Source organism: Alligator mississippiensis, chromosome 13, assembly GCF_030867095.1.
Source record: "Alligator mississippiensis isolate rAllMis1 chromosome 13, rAllMis1, whole genome shotgun sequence".
Lineage (NCBI taxonomy): Eukaryota > Metazoa > Chordata > Crocodylia > Alligatoridae > Alligator > Alligator mississippiensis.
Window position 1 is genome coordinate 57646266 of NC_081836.1, and position 27217 is coordinate 57673482.

Below are 27217 nucleotides of genomic sequence, written 5' to 3' on the forward strand. Positions count from 1 at the left end.
GCACACCTGATAAGCAAACCAACCCCAAGAGATGGAAGGAAGACCCACGGTGTCCAAAGGAAGGAAAGGTGCCGGAGCTGCGGTGGTTTGCAAAACTGATTCAAATTGTCCTTGGCTCTTCCTGTCCCCTCCTCTCCGAACAGTGTCGTTCACAACCCAGTCCGGCCTGGGAACGCCGCACCCACGGTCAGCACCCGGGCACCCATCCGTGCCGAGACAGATGTAGGGACCGGCACGTTTTAACACTGCAATGTCGAGGGCAGGAGCGGCGGGTTCAGAAGTGGCAAAGAGGGGTTGAACCCCGGTTACCTGGCGAGGCTGCCCCAGGCCCAACTCAAACGCATGTTGAAATGATACCCTGGCACACCTGCATTACCTTATGATACCCTGTATTACCTTAACCCCTGCCCTTTAGCTCTGAAACGACTCAATGTCAAAGGCGCAAGGGTTGTTGCGGCTGATTTCTTTTACTAGACCAACTGCACGGCCGGGATAGACCCCAACCAGCTTTGGGGCATCACAGAGCCCTTCCCTGGGGCTCTCAAGCGGTGTAAGGCCACGCCGCGTTTTCAGATGGATCTGTCTCTTCAACAAACCGAGCTCTTTGCCTCCGGGGACTTCTGAAGAAACCCGGCTGCCACGAGCCCTGCGCTGCAGGTGGCAATAGCAGCAGGGCAGAGCTGAATGCAAGGCAGGACGGGGCCCTGAGGGTCTCCTGCAAGTCAAGGAGTGGGACTGCATAATTCGCCCCTGAAACATCGCAACATCTGGAGTCGGAAACGGCAGGCTCTCGGCACCAGCACATCAAAGCCTCTTGGGGCAGGAAGCGAAGCACGCCACGTACAGAGGAAGCTGCTCGGATCGTTTTAAGCAAGTGGACTGTGACTTCCCAATTAGGAAACTGGCTGAGCCTCAAGGCTGATGTGCGGAAAGCAATGGCAGGGCTTTAACAGCCACAAGAGGCTTTTCTCTCTCGCCCCCAAGATGCTGCTTAAGCCTGGACGCTGGTTCCCTGCGCCCGCGGGGGAAGCCGTAGCCTGGCACGTCCCGCAGCCTTTGGCCCCCTCTCCAAGTTGCGCTCCAGCCCCTCTCCGCTTTCCGGTGAGAGCAGCCACGCTCGGAGGATGGCACGGCAGCTTTGCAGAAAGCAGACGGAGGAGATAATTGGTGTCTCTCGCTCCGTGCCAGACGGGATGATTAATGAGGTCACGTTGAAAAGGGACGACCAAAATAACTGCTTTGTGAATCAGTAGCTTTCATGACAAATAAGATTAAAAAATAAATAAGTGCGGTGTTCAGCTCCCGAACCGCTGGGAGAGGTTTGGGAGAGCGGGCGGTAAAACCCGATGGAGTTTTTCCTTTTCAGATTCCAGCTATGACCTAATGGCAAGTCCTCAAAGAGACAGGCAGAGACGCTAGCAGAGTTGTTCCCTGCCTCTTGGCTCCAGGGACTTGAAAGGAGCAAGCGCCGGATTCAATTCTCCCTTGACCAAAGTAAGATCTCGTCCGCACCTTACGAGAGCGGCAGCATTGCTAGACAGCTACAGAAGGACCTGACTTGGCGGAGTGAAACCCCGGGAGGTTCGGACGAAGTGTGTAGGTCATGATGGACCGGTTTGGGGAGGGACCCGGTCCAGGGCACAGTGAAGGGTCTCGGAGGGAGGATGAGCAGCCAGAGCGGGTCCAAGGGCCGTGCACTTAAAGCAAGCAGGTTTCTGCGCCGGTCGCTTCCCGGGAAGCTGCATGTTGCAGCCCAGCTCACGTGGGCTTTATCACCAGGGAAATCGCCTCCTGGAGCTGTCTCATTCATGTTTATCTGAATGGATTAATGAAAGGAGCCGGACGGGGAACGGCGAGCCGCAGCAGCTGGGAAGTCGGCTCGCTCCTTCCCAGGCCTGATGATTTCACCGCCCCTGCAGCCTGTCAACCGCCCCGCACGCAACCCGTGATAAATCAGCGCGCCCAGTGACCCTTTGGCTCGGACGGGCTCCTCCGGCCCGGCCATGCCAGGGACCACATGTGCGCGATCTCGGGACGAATCCCCGGGCGAGGGGAACGGAGCAGGAAAACAAGCTTGGGAGAAGGGGCGCCGGGCCCAGCGCAGGCTACGTCACACGCAGCTGTGCGGCTCGTGGGCTGGCTGGGACGTGTTTATCAAGAAGCCCCTGCCAGCATCTGCATCTGCAAGCTGACCAGTGCGGCCAGTCCCCTTGAAAGGCATCCCTGCCATTTGCCCCCTTAGGTGGCTGACTGCACGAGGGGCATTTATCGGGTGGGTTTAATCCCCGGTTGTCTGGTTAGCGAGCCCTGGCATTGGGATAGGATGGATGCCATCACAATCTGACACGTATCTGTTCTCAAGAGGGCTGAGAGCGAGCGGAGGGGACGACGTGGCTGAGACCCTGCAACCCAAGCACCTACCTTCCTTGTCACTGAGGCTCCCAAAGCCCTTTGCTAGCACCGGTGAAATGCAGCCACCTCTGGGGTGGGGCAGCAGCCATCGGTACACAAGCTTAGAGGGGAATTTTGCAGGCAGAAGCGCCTCGAATGACCTCTGATGAGCCCTGAGGTCTGTCTCGAGCACCCAACCCGCAGCAAAGGAGACTCAAACGCCGCCTCCGCCCCCTGCAAACTCAGCAGGCACTCGCGCCTCGCAGCCAGGGATGTGGCCATGCCCCTCTGCCCACTGAGGACCTCCCGCCTTTGCCCCACACGCAGCCCGGGGCATCGGGCTCCTCCCAACTGAGTGCAGCCTGCCCTCTCCGGGGCTCGCGTGCCGGATGCTGGGCTTCCCACCACTGCCGACACAGCCTGCTGCAGGGCTCTGCTTCTCCGCAGCCGTCCCCTACCTGCAAGCATGTGCGGAGGCTGGCAGCGGGGTCAGCAATGCCCTGCAAAACCTCGCTTGGCTGCTGATCCCCGTTGAGCACAGAGGACCGGACACTTTGCAGGAGAGGGAGATGAAATGCCCGGCCCTCTGAGCTGGGACTCTGCCATCTGCCCCCCAGTCCCGCTCACCTGATGACCCGGGAGACCAAGAAGCTCTGGATCTCGGGAGTGCTCACAAAGGCCAGCTCGCCGCTGCCGTGCTCCTGGCATTGCTGCTGGGCCTCCAGCCACTCGGCCTTCTCCACCACCAGCCGGTAGCAATAGCCATTGCCAGGGAAGACCAAGCCGTCCGAGGGGCACATGGGGTGAACCGCTGCGAAAGAAAAACCGGAGCGTGAACAGGTTTCCATAGACATGCCCAGGGCTCCCTGTGCTGGAAGGGCTTTGGAAGCAAGGGATGTAGAGGGACCTCCCAGCCAAGCCTGGCCTCGTCCCCTCCGCCGGCTCACCTTTGCCCAGCTCCTCGGACTCTGCAGTGATGCTGTACGCTGCCGACAGGCCGGTGCCGCCCCTGTTCCTGATCCTCAGGTCCAGGCTCTCGCTCGTCCTGACCAGCGAAGGACACTGCAGCTCCACTTCGTCCGGGGGAGCCACCACCTCGACCTCCGTCTGCACGGAGCTGACCCTGCTGCCCACGAGGAGGGTGGCGGTGACGTTGTACCGCCCAGGCAGCGCGTACTTGTGGAGAGCGGCATGCCTGGTGGTGCTGAAGACCCCCGACAGGTCCCCGAAGTCCCACCGTAAAGTGCTGACGGCAGCTGGCACGCTGAGGTGGAAGGCCACGGCACGGTGAAGGCTGGACGGCCGGCGGTGCCCCGTGAAGGAGGCTTGCAGCCGTGCCGGGAAGATGGAGGGAACGAGCGCCGGGCTGCGGCAGGCCGGCTCGGGCGCAGGCTCGGTGCAAAAGGACCAGCAGGCAGAGGAGGTGTTTGGCTGGAGGGCGGCACCGCACAGGCACCAGCCCTGGTCGCTGAAGCCGCCGTAGTCCTGGTCCTCCGCGTAGCACAGGGCACTGCAGGCTTCCTCGGTGAGGTTTTCGCGGCGGCCGGGCATGAAGAGGACGACGGCGTCCGCCTCCCCCGTGCGGTTGTCGATCACGCATGCCAGGTACTCGGCGTCTGGAGGGGAGAGACCGGAGGACTCAGCTGCAAGCGGATCAGGCAAAAGCAGAGCTTTGAGCCCCAAAACACTGCACCGCACCCCTGCGAAGGGGACGGGAGCGGCAGGAGGGGGCTCCTGGGCTGAGCTGTCCTACCTGGCAAGCCTGTCCCCCGTCAGGGGGCTTTCCTGCCCCTTTAGACGAGTGGGGATGGGAACACGCGGCTGCAAGCCCAGGGCTGGCTCAGCAGTGACGGGATGCAGAGCTGCTCCCTGGGCGCGGAGCTGGTCGGTCTGAGCCCCTGCACGTCTGTGCGGCTGGGGCACGGGTGTGCGAGACACCCTGGCTGTCTCCCTGCCTGGCCTGGTGCACGCTGCTCCCTCGTGCCTCCCGTTTCCAAGTGAAAAGCCCACACGTGCAAGGTAGTGGAGGGGGTGGAGAAGATGCCTACACCCCTGTGCCCTGCTCTCCCGTGTCCTCTGGTGCAGCTGGGACCTCCCTCGGTTGTCACTGACTGTGCAAGGCAGCACGTGGGACCACATGCATACTGCACACAGGTACATGGCTGCACGTAGGCATGTGAGTAAGGGTGCACACGCACGCACACACAAAATACACATGGAGGAGCACGGGGGCAGAGACATACTCGTATGTGCACCAGCACTGGCGCATGTGCGCACACACAATACACACATGCAGGCTCACACAGACGTGCACACACTGGTACCAACAGGGTCTCTCCCGCTTGAGTTTTCCATCCTCCGACCTGCCTAAGAGGGGTGGATTTTTTCGGCCACAAACACGTGCTCCCTTCGCAGCGTACACAGCCGCAGCCCAGCTGGGACTTCCTTGCCTCGCGTCCAGGCCTGCCCACGCAATCCAGGCATGTTTTGCTGCTCTGTTTCTAACTGTTGCTACAACACGTCCCCCCAAACATCTCGACAGCGCTGTCCTTCCGTGAGCTTTCCCTGACCGCCTCCCTCTGAAACCACGCTAGAGCCATTGAGACGCGCCACCACTGATGCAGAAATACCGGGGGCAAGACCCAGGCTAAGACTGTAGATGTCTGGAGAAGTACCTTGGACTTTTTTCCCCTGCCATATCAGCCTGATTACTTTCTGTATGCCCCATGTAATCAGTGGTAATCAGGAGTCATTGCTGGCATTTCCTAAAGCCATTCAACAACTTCCCCTTGACTTAAAGATGTCATTAAACTCCACCAGGCCCGCTACACTGCAGTTTCCATAGTAACTAGCATATTTTTAAAAAAAGTTTTAAAAAAAGAAATATAGACTTAGATAAAGAGGGTGGAAGGGAGCTCAGGAGGTCACGTCTAGTCCAACCCCTGCTCCAAGCAGGACCAGCCCCAGCTACATCATCCCAGCCAAGCCTTTGTGTGCCCAGGTCTTAAATATCTCCAAGGATGGAGAGTCCAGCACTTCTCTGGGGAGCCTGCTCCAGTGTTTCACCACCCTCCTGGTGAAAGTTTTTCCTAATATCCAACCTCAACTTCCCTTGCTGCAGCTTGAGCCCATTGCTCCTTCTGCCATCTGCCCCCACTGAGCCCAGCCCAGCTCCATCCTCTTTGCAGCCCCCCGGCAGGGAGGTGAAGGCTGCTGTTCAATCCCCCTCGGTCTTCTCTTCTCCAGACTCAATCAGCCCAGTTCCCTCAGCCTCGCCTCACCAGACCTGTCCCCCAGGCCCACACCAGTTTTACTGCCCTTGGCTGGACTCTCTCCAATGTGTCCACATTGTGGGGGGCCCAAAACTGGACACGAGACTCCAGATGTAGCCTATGTGCATCAGTGCCTTAATACCTGTAGTCCATTCAGTCCTGAACCTCTCTGTTGATGTCAACTGGGAAACTGGTCTTACTAACATATCTACTGGGAGCTTGGCTCAGCTTCACCAAGGACCCATCTGATGAGACTGGCAAGTCGTTGCATGGGCTGGGTTGGCGCTCGTGTCTCAAGGCCGGGAAGGGTCCACCACTGAGCATGATCATTTGCAGCGGCTTCGCCACCACTGCGAGCCAGAGCCCTTCCTTACCACAAGTCACGTTGGTGAATGAAATGTTGAAAAGAGAAAGGTTGGCCACTTCAGGAGGATGGGCACATTTTGTCTCGGCCGCCTGGATCACTTTAACTTTTCTTTCTTCCGCCCAGCGGGGCAGCCATGAAAGTTTGCAGTCGCAAAGAAACGGATTCAGACTTAAGTTTCTATAAGAGAGGGATTACAGGGAGATTATGCATTAACTTGACAACGGGAAGCATGCGATAAGTGTTCATTACACCAACGTACGGGTCCCCTCTGTTGCCATCTGCACCGCTCCAGCACGATGCCTCATAAAAAAATCGCTAGGGGAGTTAAAGAATGGAGAATCAAGCGGTGATTAACAGGATTTTTCTAAAGGCTGGAATTAGACAAGCGCTGCAAGCACTTTTTGCACGCCACCAATAATTGGTGCAATTAGGAGTAAATTACAGGCATAATCTTATATTCAAAATAGCCTGCCATTTAACATCGGTTGGGTGCAGGGGCGACCTCTGTAGCGGAGGGAGACTTTTTGCACCAAAAACAAAAAAGAAATCTAAAGGAACAAAACGGGCCTGTCAGAAAAGAAATGCAAACTCAGTGGCAATCTTTCCCTCTGACAGTTTAATGAAAAGATGGAAACTTTAATTGCTGTCAAGCCCAGCCTAAATTACAGCCTTTGGCTGTCAGCTGCAAACAGGACTGAGCAGGGAAAGATGTTTGTGCAACCAGCGCCGGCTGTGCTGCCCACAGGATTTGAACCCGGGACTCGAGGTACAAGCGTGGGTCGCTGTGCCCGGCACTGAGAGGGCGAGTTGCTTTGCTCTTCGAGGAGCAAACGCATTGATTTCTAGACCCACGGCCCAGCGCCTCCCTAGGAGACGGAGCCACGTGCTCCGAGTATAGGTTTACTCTCAAACCCTGAGGGTCGAGCCCGGTGTGGGTGAATATTGAGCTGAAAAATTATTCTTGCTCCTTTGCATACTCCCTTTTGAGAGCATAATGGGAAACAATCACGGCACTCTAGTCTCACGGTCTGTTTGTGCGGGCTCACACGAGAGCGACTGTAAACGGGAGGTTTTCATCCCTGGGACTGATCTGACTCGGGGTAAATGTTTGCCGAAACACCTCAAGGATTGAGGCACTTCGGTCCGAGGCTTTTGGGTCCCGGGTCGGTGCCCTTTCCTGCAGACCATCCTCCTTACTGAAGCTGGGCAAAGCCTCCCCACCCCCAGCAAAACTCCCCCCACCCTCCCCAAGTCTCGGGGTTGCACGCTCTCCTTCAAATGAGGATGCCAGCATTGAATGAGATGCTTTGTGCTGTCCCCAGATCCCCGAGCAGGCGGAGGAGCAGGTGGAGGCATGGGAAGGGCGGTCTCGGACACCGCGGCATGCAGGGGGTGGAAGAGCCAGAACTTACATTTCAGTTAAATTAAATAAATTATCAAATATTCCATCTTCTAATGTAGAAATCTGGTTGTGGCTTATATCTCTGCAATACAAGGAGAAGGGGAAAGTAAGGTTTCATGAGAACGTGCAGCGATTGCAAGAAAGCCCCGCTGTGCTGGAGAGTGCAAGGCCACCCCAGGGCACTGGCTAGCGGAGGGCTGGGCTCGGGGAATGGGTTCTGCCTTCAGCAATGTTTGGTTATTCACACAGTCCTCCCTAGAGCCCAGCTCCTCCTTCTGCTCTTAGGAGCCGAGAGACCCAAGACATGACTAGCAAGGAGCTGCCCCTTAGGGCCCTGGGCAGCCTGTGCTGCAAGGAGGATGCCCCTTTAAGGCTGGGATTTTTCTGCAAGAGGCAGTCTCCAGGTGAGGTGGGTGATTGGGGTGGGTGTGTGACTCCAGCAGAGAAGCCAAACCTGCTATAAAAGAGGCAACTTTCTGCTGGCAAGAGAGAGCTTATGGATGGGCTATGGAGGAGGGAAGCTGGGCTGGCGTGGCGTGGCAAGAGGCTTGGGTGGGGAAAGGCTGATGTGGAAGAGCTGCTCAGGTGGGGTGGGAAGAAACCCGGAGACAATGTGTGTGCACCCTGGTGAGAGTACACAGTTAGCAGGGGCTTGAGGCTAGGGAGAGGCTGGAGCCTCACATGAGAGCCAGGGAGCATGCACCCCCCAAGAGGAGAGAGCGAGGGTCCTGCACCGAGGGCTGAAGGACTAGCCGAACCTCCGAGGAGCTAAGAGCCGGCTCCGAGCCCCACACAGGTGCTTTGGAAGGGGAGGCCGCTACCTTCTGGTTGCAGCACTGCCAGTCCACAGACAGCCCTGGCCAAGGGGAAACCGAGGCAGAGAGCACCCAAAGACTGAGCCCACCATCTCGCTCTGGGGCTGCTGGCTTGGCTCGTGCAGACAATAGCCCTGGGGTGCCCGGTGTTGGGGCAAAAGAGGTGCAAGGACCCATGAGCCATCCTGCCCTCGGCGTCTGCGATGGGGTGGCGGGGAAGGCAGCCTGGCCGCCGTGTCTCTGCAGGAGCTGGGTGTCAGGCTCCTTTCCTAGCAGGCAGCGAGAGGCTACCAGGTGGTTGCCATTCTGGGTTACCTCGCCGGTGCAATCGGCTGCAGCTGGGGTGGAGCCGCCTGGCTAACCACCTCCCTCCCCTGGGCTTGCAGGGCTTGCAAAAGCCCTTGATTTAGACAGCAGGGTCTTAAAGCCCTTTGACACAGCTGTCCTCAGGGCCTTTTCTGTGCCCGCCTTGGCTACACGGGATTGCAGTTTGAGTCCGATGCGCTGCCTGATATCTGTGCGAAGGACGTGAACCCCGGGCACGGGAGCCTGGGATGAGGGAGTGACTTGCCAGACAGGGAAAAAGGGATTTTAGATCATGGCTCATGCATGCCTTCAGTTTGCCATGAGACGAAAAGGGTGCGACATGTACTTACAGTTTTGCCAGGGAAGTCAGGCTTTCGAACATCTGAGCGTCTAAACTGCTGATTTTGTTATTGGAAAGATCCCTAGAGAAAGGAAAACACAGGCAGCTTGTTATCATTCACGTTCATTTTGTCCTTCTTCCATCACCCAGGCTTAGAGGAGACGCTGTCTCCAAACCCATCCAGGCTCCAGACAGAAAGTCAGCTCTTGGTGCATTAAAACAGAACAATTTTCCCAGCCAAGAAAAACACCTTTCCCAGATATAAAGCATTCGCTGCTCCAAGCTTTGCTTCTATACGCATAGGAATTAGGCTTATGGCTCCATACATGCAACCCTGCAAAATGTCTTTAAAGTGAAATAATGACAGACACGACCAACTTCTTGCTAGTTCTGAGGCACAGGCTTTAACCAGAAAAAACCAAGGGAGGCCTGAGAGAGGCCTCCAAGAAATAATTAATTTAAGAAATAATTGTGACTGAAGCTGTTATTAGCTCATAAGCAGAATTTTTTCGTGGTGGGACCTTCCAGCCGTGTTGCTGGTGCCAAAGCGCTGGTTATTAATTACTGGAGTGACACGTTCAGCTTTTCAAATTAAAAAATACCTGTGATAAAAGGCAGAGCTGAGGGGGAGCAAGAACCAAGAACCTGACTTTGTAAAGCACTGGGGGGGGTTGAGGAATTCATTATGCAAAGGATCCCTATAAAATCACCATTTAAAATCCTTCCCCACGATACCAATAATTTCAGCTTGGCTGAGCTCCAAGTCATGTTTAAACTTCCTTCCATTCGGAAATGCCACTCAACCAGGCCCGTGAGAGTCAGGCTCCTATAGCTCTTCCTCGTCCTGGATCCGGGTGGCTCCTCCACCCCTGCAAAAACCCCCAACTTTTTTCCAGCAACATAGAGGACACACGCTGGCCTAAGCCCTCCGGTGTGGGCCCGCTGTACCGCTCTGAAATCCCGGAGATGCCACTTCATCCTGCAGCTTCCACCCTGAAGAGCATCTCCTGTCCTCTCCCGCTGCCTCCTCCCTGCTTTCCCCCCGCAACAAAGGACCGTTGCCTTGCTCGGTCCCAAATAACCGGCAGAAAAACTGCTTGTGGCTCCAGAGGTGTTGCTTTAGGGAGTTTGGAGCAGGGTCTCTGCCCCGATCTTATTACACGGGGGACTTCTCCAAGCCAACAGCACGTTCAGATGCCATTTTGAGCACCCTGTTAATGAGAACATGAATCGAGCAAAATAGGAAACAAGTGCAACACAGGAGGAAGCCAGCTAGGCTGTTTGCAAAGCAACGTGCATTTTTTTTTTGCACCTAAGCTAGCTGAATAGCAAAAATGAAGCCTCTTTCATGCAGCGCTCCCAGGCAGACATGTGGGCGATGCACGGAGGAGGAGGTATTCAACTCCCAGGCATCGAGGTTACCTCCAAAATCATTTCCATCTCCTGCTTGCAAGGCAAAAGTATTAGACAGCTATGGGTTGGGATCACAGCTGCTGCCACCGAGATGGACTGTGTCCCCTCCCCAGGCAGACGGCTCTTCCAGATCTCTAGTCTGGATGTGCCTCGCGTCTCAGCTTTGCACCTACGTCTCCGCTCAGCCTACAACTGCGGTGGCACCGTGCATCTCAGCCTGCGCTTCAGCACAGCGAGGATGCTGTTGCATCAGCGATAAAGACATTTAGCTTCTGAAGTTTTGCAAAGCCTGCTAGGGACAGACAGTCCGGTGCGAGTTGGGAAAGGGAAGGCTTATGGGAAAACCGCCTGTTTGCTGCTGGAAAGCCCAAACCAGCAGCTTCAAGCGGTAAGAACGGCCAGTTGTCCCCCGATGAAGAAGACGGACTTAAATATCATGAGAGGGTGAGGGCTGGGCGATGCATGGTCCCCTGTGCCTAGGGAGAAGGTGCCTTCGCTGGTCCCCCGAGACAAGCAGGATTTCTCCCGGGGCCTGCGCCAAGAGCACCGAGGAGCTGCACGGGCAGGGCGGGGAGGCTGGAAACCAAACTCAGCTACCGCAGCACATCGAAAGCCCCAGCCCGGCCTGCTGCAAGCCCTGCACCGAGGGTTCGTCATCCCAGGCTTGCCTACCTGCAGGGATATACGAAAGGCTGGCAAATGAACTTGATAATGAAACTTTAAAAACTAACTGAACTAAACTTTAAAAATGGGTTCTCACACTGGGGTCGGGCATGAGGGGCACTGGGCTGGGACGGACCACACGCGTTCAGAAACGGGTCCTGGTACAAAAAAAGGTGGAGGACCGCTGTCCTGGTGCAGGCAGAAAGGCAGCCCCAGGGCTCAGGGGATACCCAGCCTGCCCGGTATTTGTTTTTTTGCACCGACTGGCTGTAAAAGGCAGACGATGGGTACCGCGTTAAGGCACTCGAATACCTGCGGAGGCTCCCGGCACTGCAGACGCAGGCCTTAAACACGGCGCGGTTATCCTGACGCGGCCCTCCCAGAACGCGCCGCCCGGGGCCCCTAGCACTCGGCTGTTTAAACGCCGCCGGCTTATCCCCGAGCCGGGCGAGCGGGAGGCTGGCTGCCTGCCACCCCGGCACTTTCCCCAACGCCCTCCCAGACTATCCAGTTGATTTCCCTTTGGCCCCCAGCCAAGCCCATTGCTCGCGCTGGAGATCCCCCCTCGCCCCCACCGAGCCGCTTGCTGCTACTGGACACCTCCAGCAGAAGACAGCCAGACGAGTGGGGATTTTGGTGCATAAACACTGCATACCTCCGAGGAAGCCGGGGGCTGTCAGCGGGCCAGGTCTTTAGCGAGCCGCGCGTACCTTGGGCGAGGGTGCGCGCACGGCGGGGAAGTCATTTCCTTGCAATAACAAGGAGGCACCTAGAGCAGGTCTCTCTGACTTCTCCCCTCCAAGGTGTCTGGAAAGAGCCGGGCAAGGCCTCCGACCCGGGGCTGAGGGCAGCTCTGACGTCTCGTGCGTGTGCGTTGACCCCGCAGAGGACGGAGATCCCCCCCACCCCGATCGCGCTGATTTGCCGCTGCAACGACAGGCTCTGGGGCGCGTGCATCGCAGCCAAGGAGCGTTGCAGAGGGCCGAGGAGCAGCGTTATCCCCCGCCACGTGCCCTCCTCCATCCCAGCCCGACTTGAACCTGGGGCCTCTGCTGTTTGCACTGGCCGACCCATTTGGAGGCGGCATCAAGCCTCCAAGCCGAAGCCCGGTGTCATTGTCCCAACCCCGTCAAGGGAGCGTGCAGAGGATGCTCCTCTCCCGACAGCAGCGGTCCGGGCTGGCCTTGCCCGCGGGGGCTGTCTGGCACACCGAGGTGATGGAGCCCAAGGGGTCCGTGCACCCGGCTGGGTTGTTCCCCCTGGAAGTTGCCTAACCTGCATCTCTCCCAGTGGGTTGAGGGCGTCCTTGGAGCCATCCCCTGCACCCAGCGGGGTCAGCACGTGGCTTTCGACCCGTGCGTTTCCCCAACCCGATTGGTGCCCCATGCATGGGTGTCTCACCAAAATATAACCTTGCACCCAACGCCCCTCCAGCCCGCTGAGCCCAGCAGGCTACGAGAGCCACGGCAGGAAGGAATGATCCATGCCCTTCAAGGGGCATCGCCTGCTTGGAGGGGCTGGCAAGGGAAACCAGGGCCCGGTTCCCAGCCTGCTCAGAGAACTTCTCCACTCACTGATGTGATAACGACCCCAGGACGGCTCCTAAAAACAGCTGGTTTGGGGACTACCCTGCAGCACTGGCCGTAGAGGTGCAAGACCCTCCCGTAGGAAGGCTTTTATCTTCTCCATGAGCTACTGCTAGAGGGCAACCCCATGGCACTGCTTCCCCGAGCCAGCAGCCCAGCGGGTCTCTCCTCCGCAATGCCAGGGACAGGAGGGCAGGGTGATACCGGGGGACGAGGGCAGATGAGATCAGCTGCAGCACCACCTACGCGCCGGGTCACTCCCGGTCACGTCCGCGCGGCCCATCGCCTTTTCCCACTGCTCCCTCTCCGACTCGGCTCGCACGGAAAATAAGATCCCGCCCGCCTGGCACGGCCAGGCTGCAGGATGAAAAACCAGATGTCAGGAAAGAGCGGCTGAGCCCCCAGCCCCGAGCACAGGCTGCAGGACAGGAGCGGCGCGTGGCCTCCTGGTGCCACGAGCTGCCACGATGCTGTTTTCCCGTCCCGCCGGAGGAAACGCGGACCGGGTTCAAAGCCCAGCAGGAGCCGGGGGGGAAACAAGGCTCCTCTTTGAGAGCGCAGGCCGCCGCGCTCGCTCATAAACACGCAGAGGAGGGAGGTCGGCGGGCGAGCGGATGGCCGAGGGCACTGGGAAAGCAGGGCATTGTTGCCGTGTCTGCCTCAGTTGCCCCGGCTGTAAAATGGACAAAGGAGCAATTTGAGTTTGGCATGGCACGTGCAGCCCCCAAGCAAAGAGAGACCCGTGCGGCTAGAGCCGAGCCCTCTTCCCCTGGCAGCGGGTGCGCATAGTGACTGGGAGAAGCAGGATGGTTTGGAGGGAGGGGGCCAGGTCCCTACGACCTTGGGCAAGACCCTCAATTGCTCTGTGCCTCAATTTCCCACACCATACCCTGCTCATGGGGGATTGCAAGATGCCCAGATGCTCTGAGCACTGCCGCCACGGGGCCCGCGCGGCTCCAGGAGGTGGGACGAGGGGTCCCTGCACCAGAACCCGTTTGCCCTTGTGCCCTCTAGTCGTCCCGGGAGCCGAACGAGACAGAAACCAGCTCCCTCCCCGCGCGGGGTTTGGTGCCAGCTGCTTGCTTTGCTCATGCACCAAAGTCCGGCCAGGCAGAGGCTCTGCAGGGGTAATGGCGCGCGGTCCGTGCAGCCATTGCGTTGACTTCTGCCGTGTGTGTGTGTGTGTGTGTGTGTGTGTGTGTGTGAGTCCAAGGAACACATAATGTTAAACAGAGTATAGCCACGTCTCCCTGCCAAGCCTGATGTCATGCTCCCATTATGTCATTCCCGGCCTATTCTGCCTTCGTTTCATGGGGAAGAAGGGGAGGGGGGAGAAAGCGCAGCCTTGGCTCGCTCCTTCCCCGGGCCCATTTGGTGCGTGGAGCGTGGCCAGAACGGTAATGGGAAAAGCATCTACAGACAGAGCCGTGTCTGCACCGCGAGGAGGCGGCCGGAGGGCTGCAGCGTCCCGGGGCCGAGGCGCTTGGGGCCGTCACCTGGGAGCAGAAACTGGGACTCACGGAGCTCAGCAGAGTCCTGAAAGCTTTGGGGAGGGGGTGGTGTGCGTGTGCACGTGCATGTGAGTGTGCACCCTCCTTCAGAGGGTGTGAAGGGGATCTGTCACCCAACCAGCTGTTCTGGCCTGCTCCATGTGTCCACACATGTGCACACACACCCCCATGTACACACACGTGCACACAGATGCAACCGAACCCTGTGGCCGGAGCAGCGTGAACCACCTCGGCAAGGCCTGGGCAGAGGGGTGGGCAATGCCCGCGAGATCGGCATCACTGCAGAGCAAGGAAAATAATGGAGGGAGGAAATGGGGAGGCGCGGGAGGGTGGGGGTCAGGGAGGACAGCAATCCGAGCCCCCCACCCCGTGTGTGGGGTCCTGTGCTGGGAGCTGCACTGATGCACCCGGGCCCTGCAACCTCTGCCCTCCCACCCCTCGTAGTCTCCATTTGCCAGCCAGGGAAGGGTGACATGAATTTAATTTGCTTGCTTAAGTCAGGGGAGACGGGCCAAGTGACACCTCACGGCATTGCGGCGGGGGGCTGGCAAAGCGAGGAGAAAACCCCAGGACTCCTGACGCTTGGTCCCTTGCTCCCTTAGGTCACATTCCCTCCCAGTGCCGGCTGCACCTACACAGTTACACTGCCCCCGGCGGGGTGAGGGCCCGAGGAGGAGGGGCGGCGGGGCAGGAGGGAGCAGGGAACGGTCCCTGGCAGTGAAATGACGGGGCAGCAGGTTGCACGCAGGCAAAAGGGAGACGTGTTTTCCACGGTGCATCGTTACCAGGTGGGAGTCGCTGCGTCAGGACACTGCGGAGGCCAGCGGGCTGGGACAGGGGTGAGACGGATGGAGGACGGCACTAGCCAGGGAAGGGCAGGGTCTGACCGGTGGGCTGCACTACCCGTGCCCTGCCTTCACTACAGCATCCGCCCCTTGGTGCTGCGGGGAATGATGCTGGGCAGGACATGACCCCGCGGGACGGCTCCGATGCTCTTGTTCACCGGCACAACACGTCCCGAGACGCGCCGAGGAGGAACGCTGCCCGCGGGCGCGGGGAGGGCAGGCGTCGCGGGGGAACGAGGCTGCGCGCTGATGCAGCCCTGCTTCCCTAATGGCCTTTCCAGAGAACGGGGCTTGCGGGGGGGAAAAAGAAACCGAGGTGTTTTTTGCAAGCGGAGCCAGGAAAATATGGTTTTAGCTGACTCGGTGCCTTTTTTCTGGCTTGCACCTCTCCTCGGACGCAGGGAGAAAGCAGTGGCACTTGGAGGGCAGCGGCCGTGGTAATTAAAAGGAAGCCCCTGCTCAGAGCTGGGGCAGCAGTGGCTCCCAACCAGGGGGCTGGGGCACCCTGGGGTGCCTTGGGATCCTTTTGAGGGTGCTGTGGGGTGCCAGGCAGTGTCAGCACTGCGAGGTGTGAAACAGGATTCACAAGACAAATCCAGAGGATTACGTGCCGTGGGCTTTCTGAGCGCTTTGCAACGGGAGACTTGCTCTAGCATTGTGCTGTAGCCCAGGAATGAGTGAGAACTAAGAGCCGGCATTTTCCAAGCGGGGCTTGAGTTTGATGAGAGGTGCCCAGGGTCTAAAAAGGTTGAGAACCACCTGCCTAGAGATGCACACTGGACGCAGGGATGCACGGCATAGTCCGGGGCCCGGCGGCGGAGCACGGGACCGAACTGGACCCTGGGGAGCATTTACACGACGCCTGGGATTTTCCACTTAACGTCCTGGTTTAAGTGCATAAATCCTGCTTATGTCAAGGCAGAGAACATGACACCCCAGGCCTGGCCCTGTCCTCTATGTGGGGGTGAAGTTCCCCCACTTCTGCCCTCAGCCTTTGTATAAGCTCGTTGTGCACTGCTGAACTGCTGCATGTCACCCCAGAGGTGGTCGCATTTTCCTCTGCTGACTGGCACTTGAAAACTGGGGGTCCGAGCTCTGGCCCCAGGTTTAGTTCTTGTGCAGGGACCTGCCCAAGAAGACCGAAAAGCTATCCTGCTCGAGGAATGCTTCTTCCAAGGGAAAAGCAAAGCTCTCGGGATGAAAAGCAGAGGCCAAGCCGGAGCCGTCTCTGCGGCGCTGCACGCTCCGTACTCTCCCAGCACCTGTCAGTGCGAGACTGGAAGAAACCCGCCACATCGCTGCGGGGAGCTGTTACCCCCGAGATGAGGAAGGGCTGGGTCCGATGACAGCTCTGGGCTCAGAGTGCCATTCCCAGCTCCGCCACAGACTCCCCGTGTCCCCATGGGCAAGTCACTTAATCCCTCAGTCGGACCTCTGGAAAACAGCGATAATGTTCCTTCCTTTCTCCTTCCTCCGGACGGGGCAGTCTGCCGGGGTGCGAGCAGGACCGACGGCCCTGCTGATGGGAAACAAGGGCCAACAGGGAAGGGCAATGTGCCCCTTCCCGCCGCAGGGACACATTGGCACCGGGATGCCACAAAACCTGCTCCTGAGATGGCTTGCTCTGCCCGGCAGCTCCTGGCACCCATCTGCTTCCAGGTGGGAGCTGTCTGAAGCGCGTCGGAGCTTGCAGGGGCAGCCAGGAGCCTCCCTCCAGCCACAGACGACTCCTCAGACTTTCCCAAATATGGTGAGGAGAAGGTCCGAGCGGCCCCGGCCCCGCTCGAGGGGGACGTGTGACCTCATGGAGCGACGTCACGTCCTGGCAAGGCCCGCTCCCGGCGGTGGCATCATGCGATCCGTCCTCCCCTCCCTGCTCGGGCGGGCTGGGTGGGCGCTCCCAGGAGCTGGAGAGATGCTCGCTGCTGCGGGACCCGCGGCACAGCTGGCTTTTCAGGCTATTTTTAGACAGTGGCTGACCTCACCCTCTGGTTCCCAACGTTTAAACATCGGAAGAAAATGCAACCGGGCGCTGGTGACTCATGCAGGGCCTCGTGCCTCCGAGGAGGTCACTGGGATTCATGCGAATGGCCTCAATGCCTGGAGGAGCAGGGTGGAGGGCTGGGGGTGCCCCGCTCGGGACAATTTCCCACCCCGTTGCCAACCGTCTGGCCCCTCGTGCAGCCCAAACCGTGGGCCCGGTCCAGGGCTCATCTTGCCCTGGGCACGTGCATCTATCAAGGTGACCCTGCCGGTAAAAAGCAAGAGAGACCTATGCCCGTAGCAGCGGGCAGGCTGGCCCATGTGCCCCGAACTGCCAGCTTGACTCCTTGTTTGTAAATCCCGTTAAAAACGACGGCGGGGAGGGCCTCCGAGTCTGCAGTACCAGCAACCCGAACATTTCAACAGCGCTAGCAGCCGCCTGCAAACAAGCGGGTCGGGGACTGCAGCCAGATACATGTCAGCCTTGCAAATATGCCGTTGTTCCATGGAAAGTTTGCAAAGAAACCGAAGATGCATCAAAACAAAGTGTCTTCTCAGCACACGTGGCACAAGCAAAAGCAGGGGCGGGGGTGCGGAGAGGGATGGCGCGGAGGAAAGGAGTCAGGCGGCGGCGCCGTGAAACCGGCCTTCTTCCGTGCAGGTCTCCACCTCTCTCCCCAAATAGTTCCCCTTGGGCGCGTCTACACGTGCGCATTCACTGCTCAGTAACCGAAATGACTGCGCAGTACGGGCGCCCATCTACACGTGCACGCCCATAGTGCGCAGTAAATGTGGCGACTTACACCGACTGGAGTGTAAATTCGATACCTGTATCACGCAGGTAAATTTACGCCTGATTAGTTACTGCGCAGCCATGCACATGTCGATGCCTTCCTGCGCAGTAGCACTGTGTGTGTGGGCTGGCTTGGGACTAACTTTCCTCCCCCAAGTCGGTCCACACACAGTGTTAATGGACTTGAATGCCTGCACGTGTAGACGCTGACCTATTCCCGCTTACTGCGCAGTAACTTATTGTGCAGTAAATTTAAGCCGGCATAAACGCACGTGTAGACATGTCCCTTTGGGAGAACACCCCACAGTATCACATGCAAAAAAGTTCTCTTCTCCTGGGGCCAGAGTGTGCTATCTCTTGTTACTTTATTGGATCCTTCTGGCCACCTTGGGAGCTGCACAGCTCCGAAATTGCATGACGTCTTCCTTGGCTGACAACGAACTGTCTGCAACGTGTACGTCTCTGCGCAAAGCTTTGGCTACAGGGGCATCTTCTAGGCTCCAGAAGCAAGCAAGGTCCCTGGGGAGAAATAACACGGACTGTCTTCCCCAATACCAGGGGCACAGATGTGCATTGCGAATGAGAGGCACCGACAGTGTTGTTCTGGATGGAAGAAGCTCCAAGCATATTTAAATGATATAAAAAACGCACCCGTCAGCTGAGCTGGAAGAAGCTGGAGCCAGAAGATGAAGAAAGATCACAGTAAATCTTCTCAGAAAGCATGCAGGAGTTGGCAAACCCTGCCATGTGATATGATATAAATATTTGCATAGTCTGTTATCTTAGAAACCTCTCAGGACGCCCGTGCTTCGTTTCGCTGAGGGCGGAGGAAGACGGGTTAGATAGCGATATGCAGCCAGGAGAACTTTGAAGCGTGAAAGGCTGCAGTTGCCCTGATCTGAGATCGTCCAAAATGCTAAATTAAATTAGCCGACTTTAAAACCAGTGGGGTCTAGTTCACTTTGAGTTACAGACGGCAGACAGATGGGAGCGCGGCCGACTGCAAAATGCCGAGGTGGGAACATGTCAGAGGTCACTTCTGCAAACGGCTTGGCTCTGGGAAACCAGTCGGCTTAGCCGGTCGTGCAGCCTGCCGTTAACAGCATTTAACATCGTCGTCACAACATCTGACCAAGCGAGCGTCCACCCACAGAAGCTTGCGATCTCTCTTATGGTCGCATCTACACGTGCGCTAACACGCTTTCACTAATTGCGCCTACGTTTGATACCTGCATGTGCAGGTATCAAATTTAAGTGCAATTAGCCTAAATTTTGCCATTTTTAACGTGCACTAAGGGCACACATGTGTAGGCGTGTGCCCTTAATGCGCATTAAATTAAGTGAATGCGCATCGATGCATCTCATGTAGACGTGTCCCATATATCTTAGTTAATTCGTCTGTAGAGGTGCACATCTACGCTGCCTTGTCTAGAAAGGTGCAGGATTTACGACAGAGCAAAACCACATCCACAAAGCAGCGAGCTGACACCTTTCCTAGGGGTTCACGAAGGGCTGAGACGTTGCTAATAATGGCAAATGCTAGCAAAATAGCCTGCTCGTAACGGAGAGAACTGATTCGAAAACACAGGGAGGAGGCAAAATACAGCCGTGCTTGCACTGGGAACGGGGTACCCGACCCTCACGTACCCAAAGGACATCCTAAACTACCGTGTAGTTGTGTCAAGAGGTTTCAAATGGGTATAAGTACAACGTACTCCCATCTTGGGACTCTGTACACAGCCAGAGGGGTGGAAAGGAGCCCTAGGCTGCAGGAAAAGCCAGCCCAGAGTACTGGTTTTGTGCCAATTTATTCGTCGGCCCTTCTGCGCCCCGCGCGTCGCCTGGACAGCATGCGATCAGCTCCAGCATCCCAAACCTGCAGCAGCCCAGCCCTGGCACCTGGTAGCAGAGGATCTGCTTTGCCTTTACTTCTGTTAGTGCTTTACAGTCTCAGCAGGCTTCGAAGCCCGGTCTGATGTCCTATCCATCGCACATAGGACAGAAGGCGCTGGCTTTGCAGCCCAAGCCCCATCTCAGTCCCTCTCACCCACCCTCCTGGGGGGTTCAGGAGGAATTTATTTAACCTTTAGCAAACGGCAGCTGGGCACGTGGGGCTTTCCCTCTGCAAGGCATGGCTGCGATCCTGCCTCGGGCTGCCAGCGACCAAGAAGGATACCGTGCAGTGCAGATGTGACACTTGTGCGCACTGCGCTGCTCGGAGGACAGGAGGCTTTGGCCTTCGCGGGGGTTGGGACGGGACTCAAACAGACTCGAGCCAACGGCACGCTGCTCCATGCAAGCGGCGGGGCTGAGGATAAACAGAGCTTGCCCCCCACTCCTTTCAAATCCAGGCAGAAGAAACCCTTGCCGCGTGCGCCGGTCAGTGCCCGGCCAAACCACGGTCCGGCTTTCGTTTTCCTTGAAGTCATGATGTTATGTTTGCTCCCCGTGGTCTCGTATGCGACGGGCAGGTTCTCCAGATGTTCGAAAACCCTCGGGCCTGCTCGGTGCATTAGCCAGTTCGGGATGGGCTAAGCAAGCAAAGCTAGTAACCCTTTTCATTCCCCCCTTCCTTTGCAGATCCGCTTCCCCTGCCAACGGGGAGCGATGAGGACGATCACAGATAGTAAGAGGCTCTTGTCATCGTCTTGTCTGGCTCCTTGCACGGCGCAGGTTGTAGCACTGCCATGAATGAGGCCGAGCCAAGCGCTGGAGCTCCAGACCAGCGTTTCTAGCGCATCTAGCCTTGATTTCCCAGTTTCCAGAGACGGAGAATCCACCGCTTCAAATCTCCCAGCTGCGCTTGCTAAGCTGCTTAAGTGCATGAATAGCCTCCCTGCTAAAGCTCGGTGCCTGGTTTGGGGCTGAACTGAGCCTCACCAGCCAGCTCTAGGATCCTTGGCCCTTCACCTGCTCAAGCGAAGAGCTGGTGGTCATCCCCGCGGCGGCGCTCAGAAACCCCCATCAACCTTCACCTTCCTTTGCTGAAAGGGACGGATGGAGTGCCTCACCTCCGTCACCCTCGAGCACTTTTCCAGTCCTTTAACCTTTCTGGTGGATCTTTTCTGGGTTCCTTCCGCAGTTGCAACGTCCTTCTGGAAGACGAGCACCAACACTGGGCACCACGTCCCAGTAGCCACCACACTGATCCCAGTACAAGCACAACATTGCCCGCTCAATGTGCCCTTGCTTGCCCATCTGAGGAGCACAGTCACCCATCGTGTTGCACGGGGAGTTCAAGTTCACCTGCAAGCCCCAAGCGGTTTTCAGCGACGCATCCTGCAGGCAGGGCTTGCATTCCTGGCCCCCGGATGTGCAACCCGAAATAAAGTGAAGATGCATGGAAATGCGTGCGGGCTACTTGCACCCAGCTCACCAAGCAACTGGGAGTGCTCAGCCTCTGCCTTCAGCTGTGATTGATTGTGTACGGATAAAAAACCTATTATCTAGGGGACCCTATTTGCAGTGCACCTGCTGGAAGGCAACTGCCACGCATAATTACATTTCAGAATTTATAATTGCTTTTTGAGACCTATCATTAAGCCAGCAACTAATCCCTTTAATGCATGCCATGTTGATTTTGTATAACTCGCGTTCCTTAATTAAAATGTTATGAGGTGCCAAGTCAAATATCTTCCGGAAGTTTATTACAGCAACGTTGTCACCTTCATCCGCCAAACTTGTAACTGCATCAAAGACAATATCGAGACAGCTTAACACGACCAAACCAAGGTTGACTTGTCTTCATTCTGCTCCTCCTCTAAATCTGTATCAGTCAAGTGCCTACCCCTGCTGTCATCATTTGGCCTGGGTTTGATAGCAGATGACAGGCCTATAATTATCCAGATTCTCCCCATTTGGCCTTTGGGATACTTGCACATTACCTTTCTTTTAGCCCTCTGAACCATTCCAGGGATTACTGAAAACCGACATTAATAACACACTGAGCCCCTCGGCCAACTCTTTCGACATTCTTGGGGACAAGTTATTATCCGGACCTGCTGATTTAAAAATGTCTCACTATAGTAGTTGTTGCTTAATATCATTCTTAATTACTGGTGGAAAGGGAAGTATTGCATTACCTTCATATGAGAAGAACGTGCCTTTTTCCTGAATACAAAACAGAACCATTTACTGCAAACTTCTGATCTACCGACCGTTTTCCCATCTCGGTCTAATGATAAACCGATGCTATGGTTAGCATCCTTTTTGTTCCCAAAATGACAGAGGGCCCCGTATTGCCCTCAGCGCTGCTTTCTATAGACCTTTTGCTTCCCTTCTCCAGCTCCTCCAATTCCAAACTTCTGATTTATATTTTTGCTATTAACTTCCTCCTATTACCACTGGTCATTATTCATTTTTTTTAATTCATTTTAATTTTGTAACTGCTTTCGCTCCCTGTCTCAGCGAGGCAGGGGACATCAAAGGCAGGTCTGGGGTGTTGATCATACCCGGCCTGTGCAAAAAGAACAAAATATCCCCGTGGCAAAAACAACCCCAACATCCCAAATGAGCCTTTCCCTAGAGAGACCCCAAACCTGCTTTGAAGTGAGTCACTTCGAGGCTGGCTCCAAGCAGTAGCTTGCCTTTTGTTGCCCCCTGACTTTTTTAAATATCCCTCTGGTGCCTTCCAGCGTTGCTAAAGGAATTGCAAACTATGTAGGCAAAGAGGGGGCGACCCTGGGAGGGGAGCTCTGCAGCCGTCAAGGTTTAAATCAGTTGAAGCAAGATCACTCCAAGCTGCAGGGCTGTGCCGCGGCCCGCCGGGGAAGGCGAGACTTTCCCCACCTCGTTGCAGATGTGAATGCAGCTGTGCAAAAGGCACAAGGGCTCGAGGTGGTGGGGAGCGGAGGGTGGCGTGGGGGAAGGATTCCTACAGCATTAGCAACTTGCTGGTGCAGCAGATCCGGGTCTGAGCTTCCCTGGGGCCGGCCCTGAGACAGAGCTGCCGGGCTGATCCCTGGCATTAGAGACACGACTGAACCGGAGAGTCCCAGGCAGGAAGGATGGGGCAACCTCTCCGGTCCCCAAGCCCAACCCGGCCTCCAGTCTCCCAGGGGAGAGGGCTCACGTCCCCCTGCGGGGACAGACCGCTCTCCACACACATGGACCTCAGTGCTCTCCATCTCCAGCCCAAATCTCCCCTTATTCCTTCATCCCCTGATCAAATGAGGGAGGAGACTGGACAGACAGCTTGCTGGGATCAGTATTCCTGCCCAGAGCAGGGGGTTGGGCGCAATGATCTTTCGAGGTCTCTTCATTTCTATGCTTTCTAGACAGGCCTGTTCCTTCCAGCAACACTCCTGCCTTACGCCGCCGGCGGTACAGCGCCTCTCCTAAGCCATCGCCCGGCTCCCGCCTCCCAGCCGACGCCAAAGCCGCGGCGTTCTGCGGCTCTGGCGGAGACGCCGGGCTTCGCGCGGGGCTGGGAGCGCCCTTCCCGGCAGCCCTGCCGGGCTCGGCGTGCGGGCGCTTGTTTGGGATTTTGTGAATAGGGCCGTTGAGCACGTTGAGTCGCCCCAGAAGGGCTGATGTGCTGCAGCGGATTGGCCGGCGAGTCCCCGAAGGAAACATCTGCACATTCCAGACACATTTTGTAACGGGAGTGAAACCCATCCTTGAAGTGAAATTTTACAGCCTCCCCGGCGCAACATAACGAGCGCTGGCAGGCAGCAGTGGAAAAGTAATGTTTAAAATATTATTACAGGGAAGCCTCTGCCAGAGCCTCAAATTAATCATTAGAATGTGTCTTCGGAGCGGCGCGGGGCGTTATGTAACATCCAGCCACCTCCGGCTTCGAGAGAGGCTCCTCTCGCACGGGACTGAAGGGCTCTCGGCCGATCCAGCACCGCTCCCGATCGCCCCTGCGCACGGAGGCACGGCCCGGGAGGAACGTGCACCCCCCTGGATCAGGTCCGGTTTGGGCGATTTTGGCCAATGTTTCATGCAGCTGCACTTTCTCTCTTCTCGAAGGAACAAAAATCCCAGGGAGAGGCAGGGGGAAGGGCTCAGATTCCCACTGCGAGCACCTCGGATAAGAAGGGTGGACGCCGCTCGCCCCAGCAATGCCAGAGCCGGGCTGCAGGCTTCCTGAGTTCACGCGGCCAGAGCCTTGCACCGTGGTCCCACCCCTGAGCAGACGTCCTGATAAAACGCCCCTTTCGTTCACCAGCACGCATCGCACGTGTCCTGAGCGTCTTCTCCTGAGGATAGCCCTCGGCTTGTTTGCAAAGCCCGTTTCCTTCCCTTCCCGGCTCACTCCCACGCTCCGCAGATCCTTGCGCCTTGAGAGAGTCTCCCCCCGAAACGAGATACGGAGCGACGTTTTGCCCCCAGCTGCAATTTCACGTCCATCGGACACAGAAACAGTCGGATCTCCGGCTGTTGCTGCAAATGCCTAAATGTGCGATTCATTAAGAGCCCGGGCAGCAGGTCTACAGGCGTTGCTGCACTGGCGAAATCTAATGCGTTTGGAGATACCGTCTAATGACGAAGGTAGCACCGAGGGCACCCAAGCCAAGGGTGCAGATCTAGGATTGAGCCGCGGTGCTTTCTCCATCTTTCTCGTGTAAAATCATATTAAAAATTTGACAAAGGAAGCGTGCCCACTTATGCTGGTCATGAACTTGAACCCCCCTGCTCTTGGCCAAGTCTAGCAGGGCTCTCTCACCAGTGTAAGCCACCGTTGAGGAACATGTGTCCTTGAAGGGAGGATGGCTCTTCTCACCCATCTCCCACCTCATTTAAAAAAGCCCAGACCCCCTTGTCCTTTTTCAAGACAAGCCCTAGCCTCAGGCCACTAAACTCCTTGCTACAGCCAAGCAGCTGGTGTGTGGTCGTCCCTACCCGTAAGGCCATTTGTCATCCTCACCCTGTCTGCTTCCTTCTTCCCCCCGCTGTCTCGTGGTATGGAGACTTTTTGGGAAGAAGACTGGCTTCTTGTTCTGCCCCCGTCACGACGCCAGCGTTGCACATGGATCCCACAATGAGACCCCAGCGCATCACCAAAACCTGGCGGCACACCCAGAATAGAAATGCGAAGCAAGGACACCTCTGGCCCAAGCGATGGGTCCGAGACGGGAGGACTGGAAGGCAGGGCTCCTCTATCCCAGCTCTGCTCTTGAACCAGGAGCCCAGGCTAAGGGGGAAGAAAGCCATCTAGGCACAGCCCTTCCCTTTCATGCACTCGGTGACGTGACCTCCCCTGCGCTGTGGCTGCTCGGCCCAGAAGCCTCTTTAGCACTGGGAACCGCAGTGGAGGCTGAAGCACCTTCCCTCTAAAGACAAAAGCAGCCAGAATCCAGGCCGGAGCCTCTGGATCAGGATGCTTGCATTTCTGGCACTGACAACCTGTGCGGCAGGGCACGAGGAAGCATCTCAGAAGCAAGCATGAGAAAGCATCTCCAGTCCTTATCCCCCCACCAGCATTTGCCAAGGAAGGCTGCTGACCGCGTCATGGCAAAGGGGTTGGCTGGTACGGGGCCCCCGGCCTGCACGTGCGTGATACTGCAATGTTGCAAATCTGCACAGCATGCTTCCTTTGCCCCCCATGCTGGAGTGCTTCTTGCTGCTCCGTGCACCCCATTCATCCCTGCTAGTCCCTGCAGTCTTCTTTATCGCACCCCCTCGATGCAGGGAGCCCCAAGCTGGCATTTGCTAGCTGCACAGGTCACTTCCGCCACGCGCTGACTGCCTTTAGCTCCTGTCTGCAGTCGGCAAAGGCTGAGAAAGCTCTGTACCTGGCAGGATCAGGCCCGTGGTGAAGCCTCCTGGGCGGAAAGCAGCCTTGAAAGCATTTGCAGACCCCCCCACCCTGTCAAGTAAAAGCACTGGCTGAACCTGACCCTGAACCAGTCCCTCCTGGGTATGTGAACTTGATCTGTAGAGATGAGTTAGATGCCACAAGAAGAAAGATTAGGATTAGGTTTAGGGGAAACCAGGAGAAAAATTGTTAGGATGCCAGGTACTGAATGGGATACAGACCCTGTCAGAGGAAAAGGAAGTGAGGCAGAGATTTTTCTTTCATACTGGGGAGACAGTGCAAAAGGGCAAGCCTAGGGCTGCTAGCACGTGACAGCTATCCAGTAGCCAAGGCAATGTGAGTTTAGGGTGCTTCGTTGGAGTTCCCACCAGACAGACGTGCAACCCTGGCCAAGCAGAGCTCTTCCTCCCGACAGTGCAAGGGGAAATGGAGACAGGACTCCCCTCTGCACGAGGATGCTCCTCCACCCTGGCAGCGACGGGACGAGGCTGGTTCTGCGGCTGAGCCTGCCTGGATCCCCTGCGGTGGGCCGAGGGCTTCAGCCCGTTGCTGCCAGATGTGGCAATGCGGTCCCCCAGGCATGGCATGAAAGGTCTCGAGCCCCATCCCGGGGTAGGTGAGAAAAGCCGGTTCCTTTAAACACAGTCCCCGCAGCCTTCTCAGGGTCCTGGGCTTGCTGACCCAACCTCCATCACCCTCCTGCTGATGGTCCATCCCGTTTCCCTGCTCACCAAGGACACGCTGCATTTGCCCATGCTTCCTTCGTCTGATGGGGCCAGGCCCCTTCCAGCTTGCAAAGCCTCCTGGCAGAAAACCGCCAAGGGGAAGAGGAGCAGGAAGCACGGGGGATCTAGCGCGAAGCCCTGCGATGGGCCAGGCTCAGCCCTGGGGCGGAAAGCTTTACAGCAGGGCGATGCCACCTGTGCTGCAAGGTGCCAGGGGCTGCACAGCCCCGCTAGCGCGTCAGCGGTCATGGGGGGAAAGGGGTCTCCATGGGGGGGATACGACCCTCGTGGGTTAATGGGGAGTTGCATATCCGTGCTACCCGTGGCTTGGAAAGCACCAGGTCCTGATAGGAGAGAGCCAAGAGTTTTAACATGATCTGCCTGGGAAGAATAACGGGCTGCGAGCATGCCAAATATCAGCGCTGATAAATCCAGAGCGGAGCAGGCCAGCGAGCGTCTGGGGACGGGGGTGGAGAGGGGCGGGCAGGTCCCTGGGAAGGGCTCTGGCAGCGCAGACCGGCAGTCATCCGCTGACCCTCCAAACCGCGCCGCTGACCCCAAGATAGCCTGCTCCACTGCCCCTCCGCCCCGGCTGTCCCCCCGGGCCCTCTGCCCAGAAACGCCTCGCCCCTCGCTCGGCCACTGACCCCAGACAGCATCTGTGCTGCCCCCCCGGGGACCCTGCGGTCACCTCTTGCTCCGTGCCGTGGGCAGGACGGGGCTGGGCCTGAGCAGGATGGAGCATACTCCTCTTCACAAGCTGGATTCCCACCTTAGCAGGTCCTCGGCGGCCTCGGCGTTGACAGCGGGTATAGAAACACTGGCCCCAGGACCGGGGGCTTTGAGCACCTACAATGGCGCACACCGTAGTGATGCTCGCACGCCATCCCCTTGGGGACCCCTGCTCCCGAGCCCCCCGACATTTGCTACGATGCCGCCACGGAGGCTTGAGTGGCGAGGGATGGGAATCCCCCTCTTCTCCTCCGAGGGGGGAGCTCTGCAAACTGCCTGCTCCGTGCCCTTTCCCCTCCCCAAATTCACCA

General features: G+C 57.3%; 1 protein-coding gene across 2 annotated transcripts in view; it reads right to left on the minus strand.

Annotated features, from left to right (window-relative positions):
- PKD1 (polycystin 1, transient receptor potential channel interacting) overlaps positions 1-27217 on the minus strand; it is a 91130-nt gene that overhangs the window by 44186 nt on the left and 19727 nt on the right. For both annotated transcript variants that reach the window (XM_059716463.1, XM_059716462.1), the window contains exons 2-6: positions 8904-8975; positions 7443-7514; positions 6038-6207; positions 3339-4007; positions 3019-3202 (exon numbers count right to left, since the gene is read on the minus strand). In XM_059716463.1, coding sequence (XP_059572446.1) covers positions 3019-3202; positions 3339-4007; positions 6038-6207; positions 7443-7514; positions 8904-8975 — 1167 coding nt within the window. The remainder of the gene's footprint in view (positions 1-3018; positions 3203-3338; positions 4008-6037; positions 6208-7442; positions 7515-8903; positions 8976-27217) is intronic.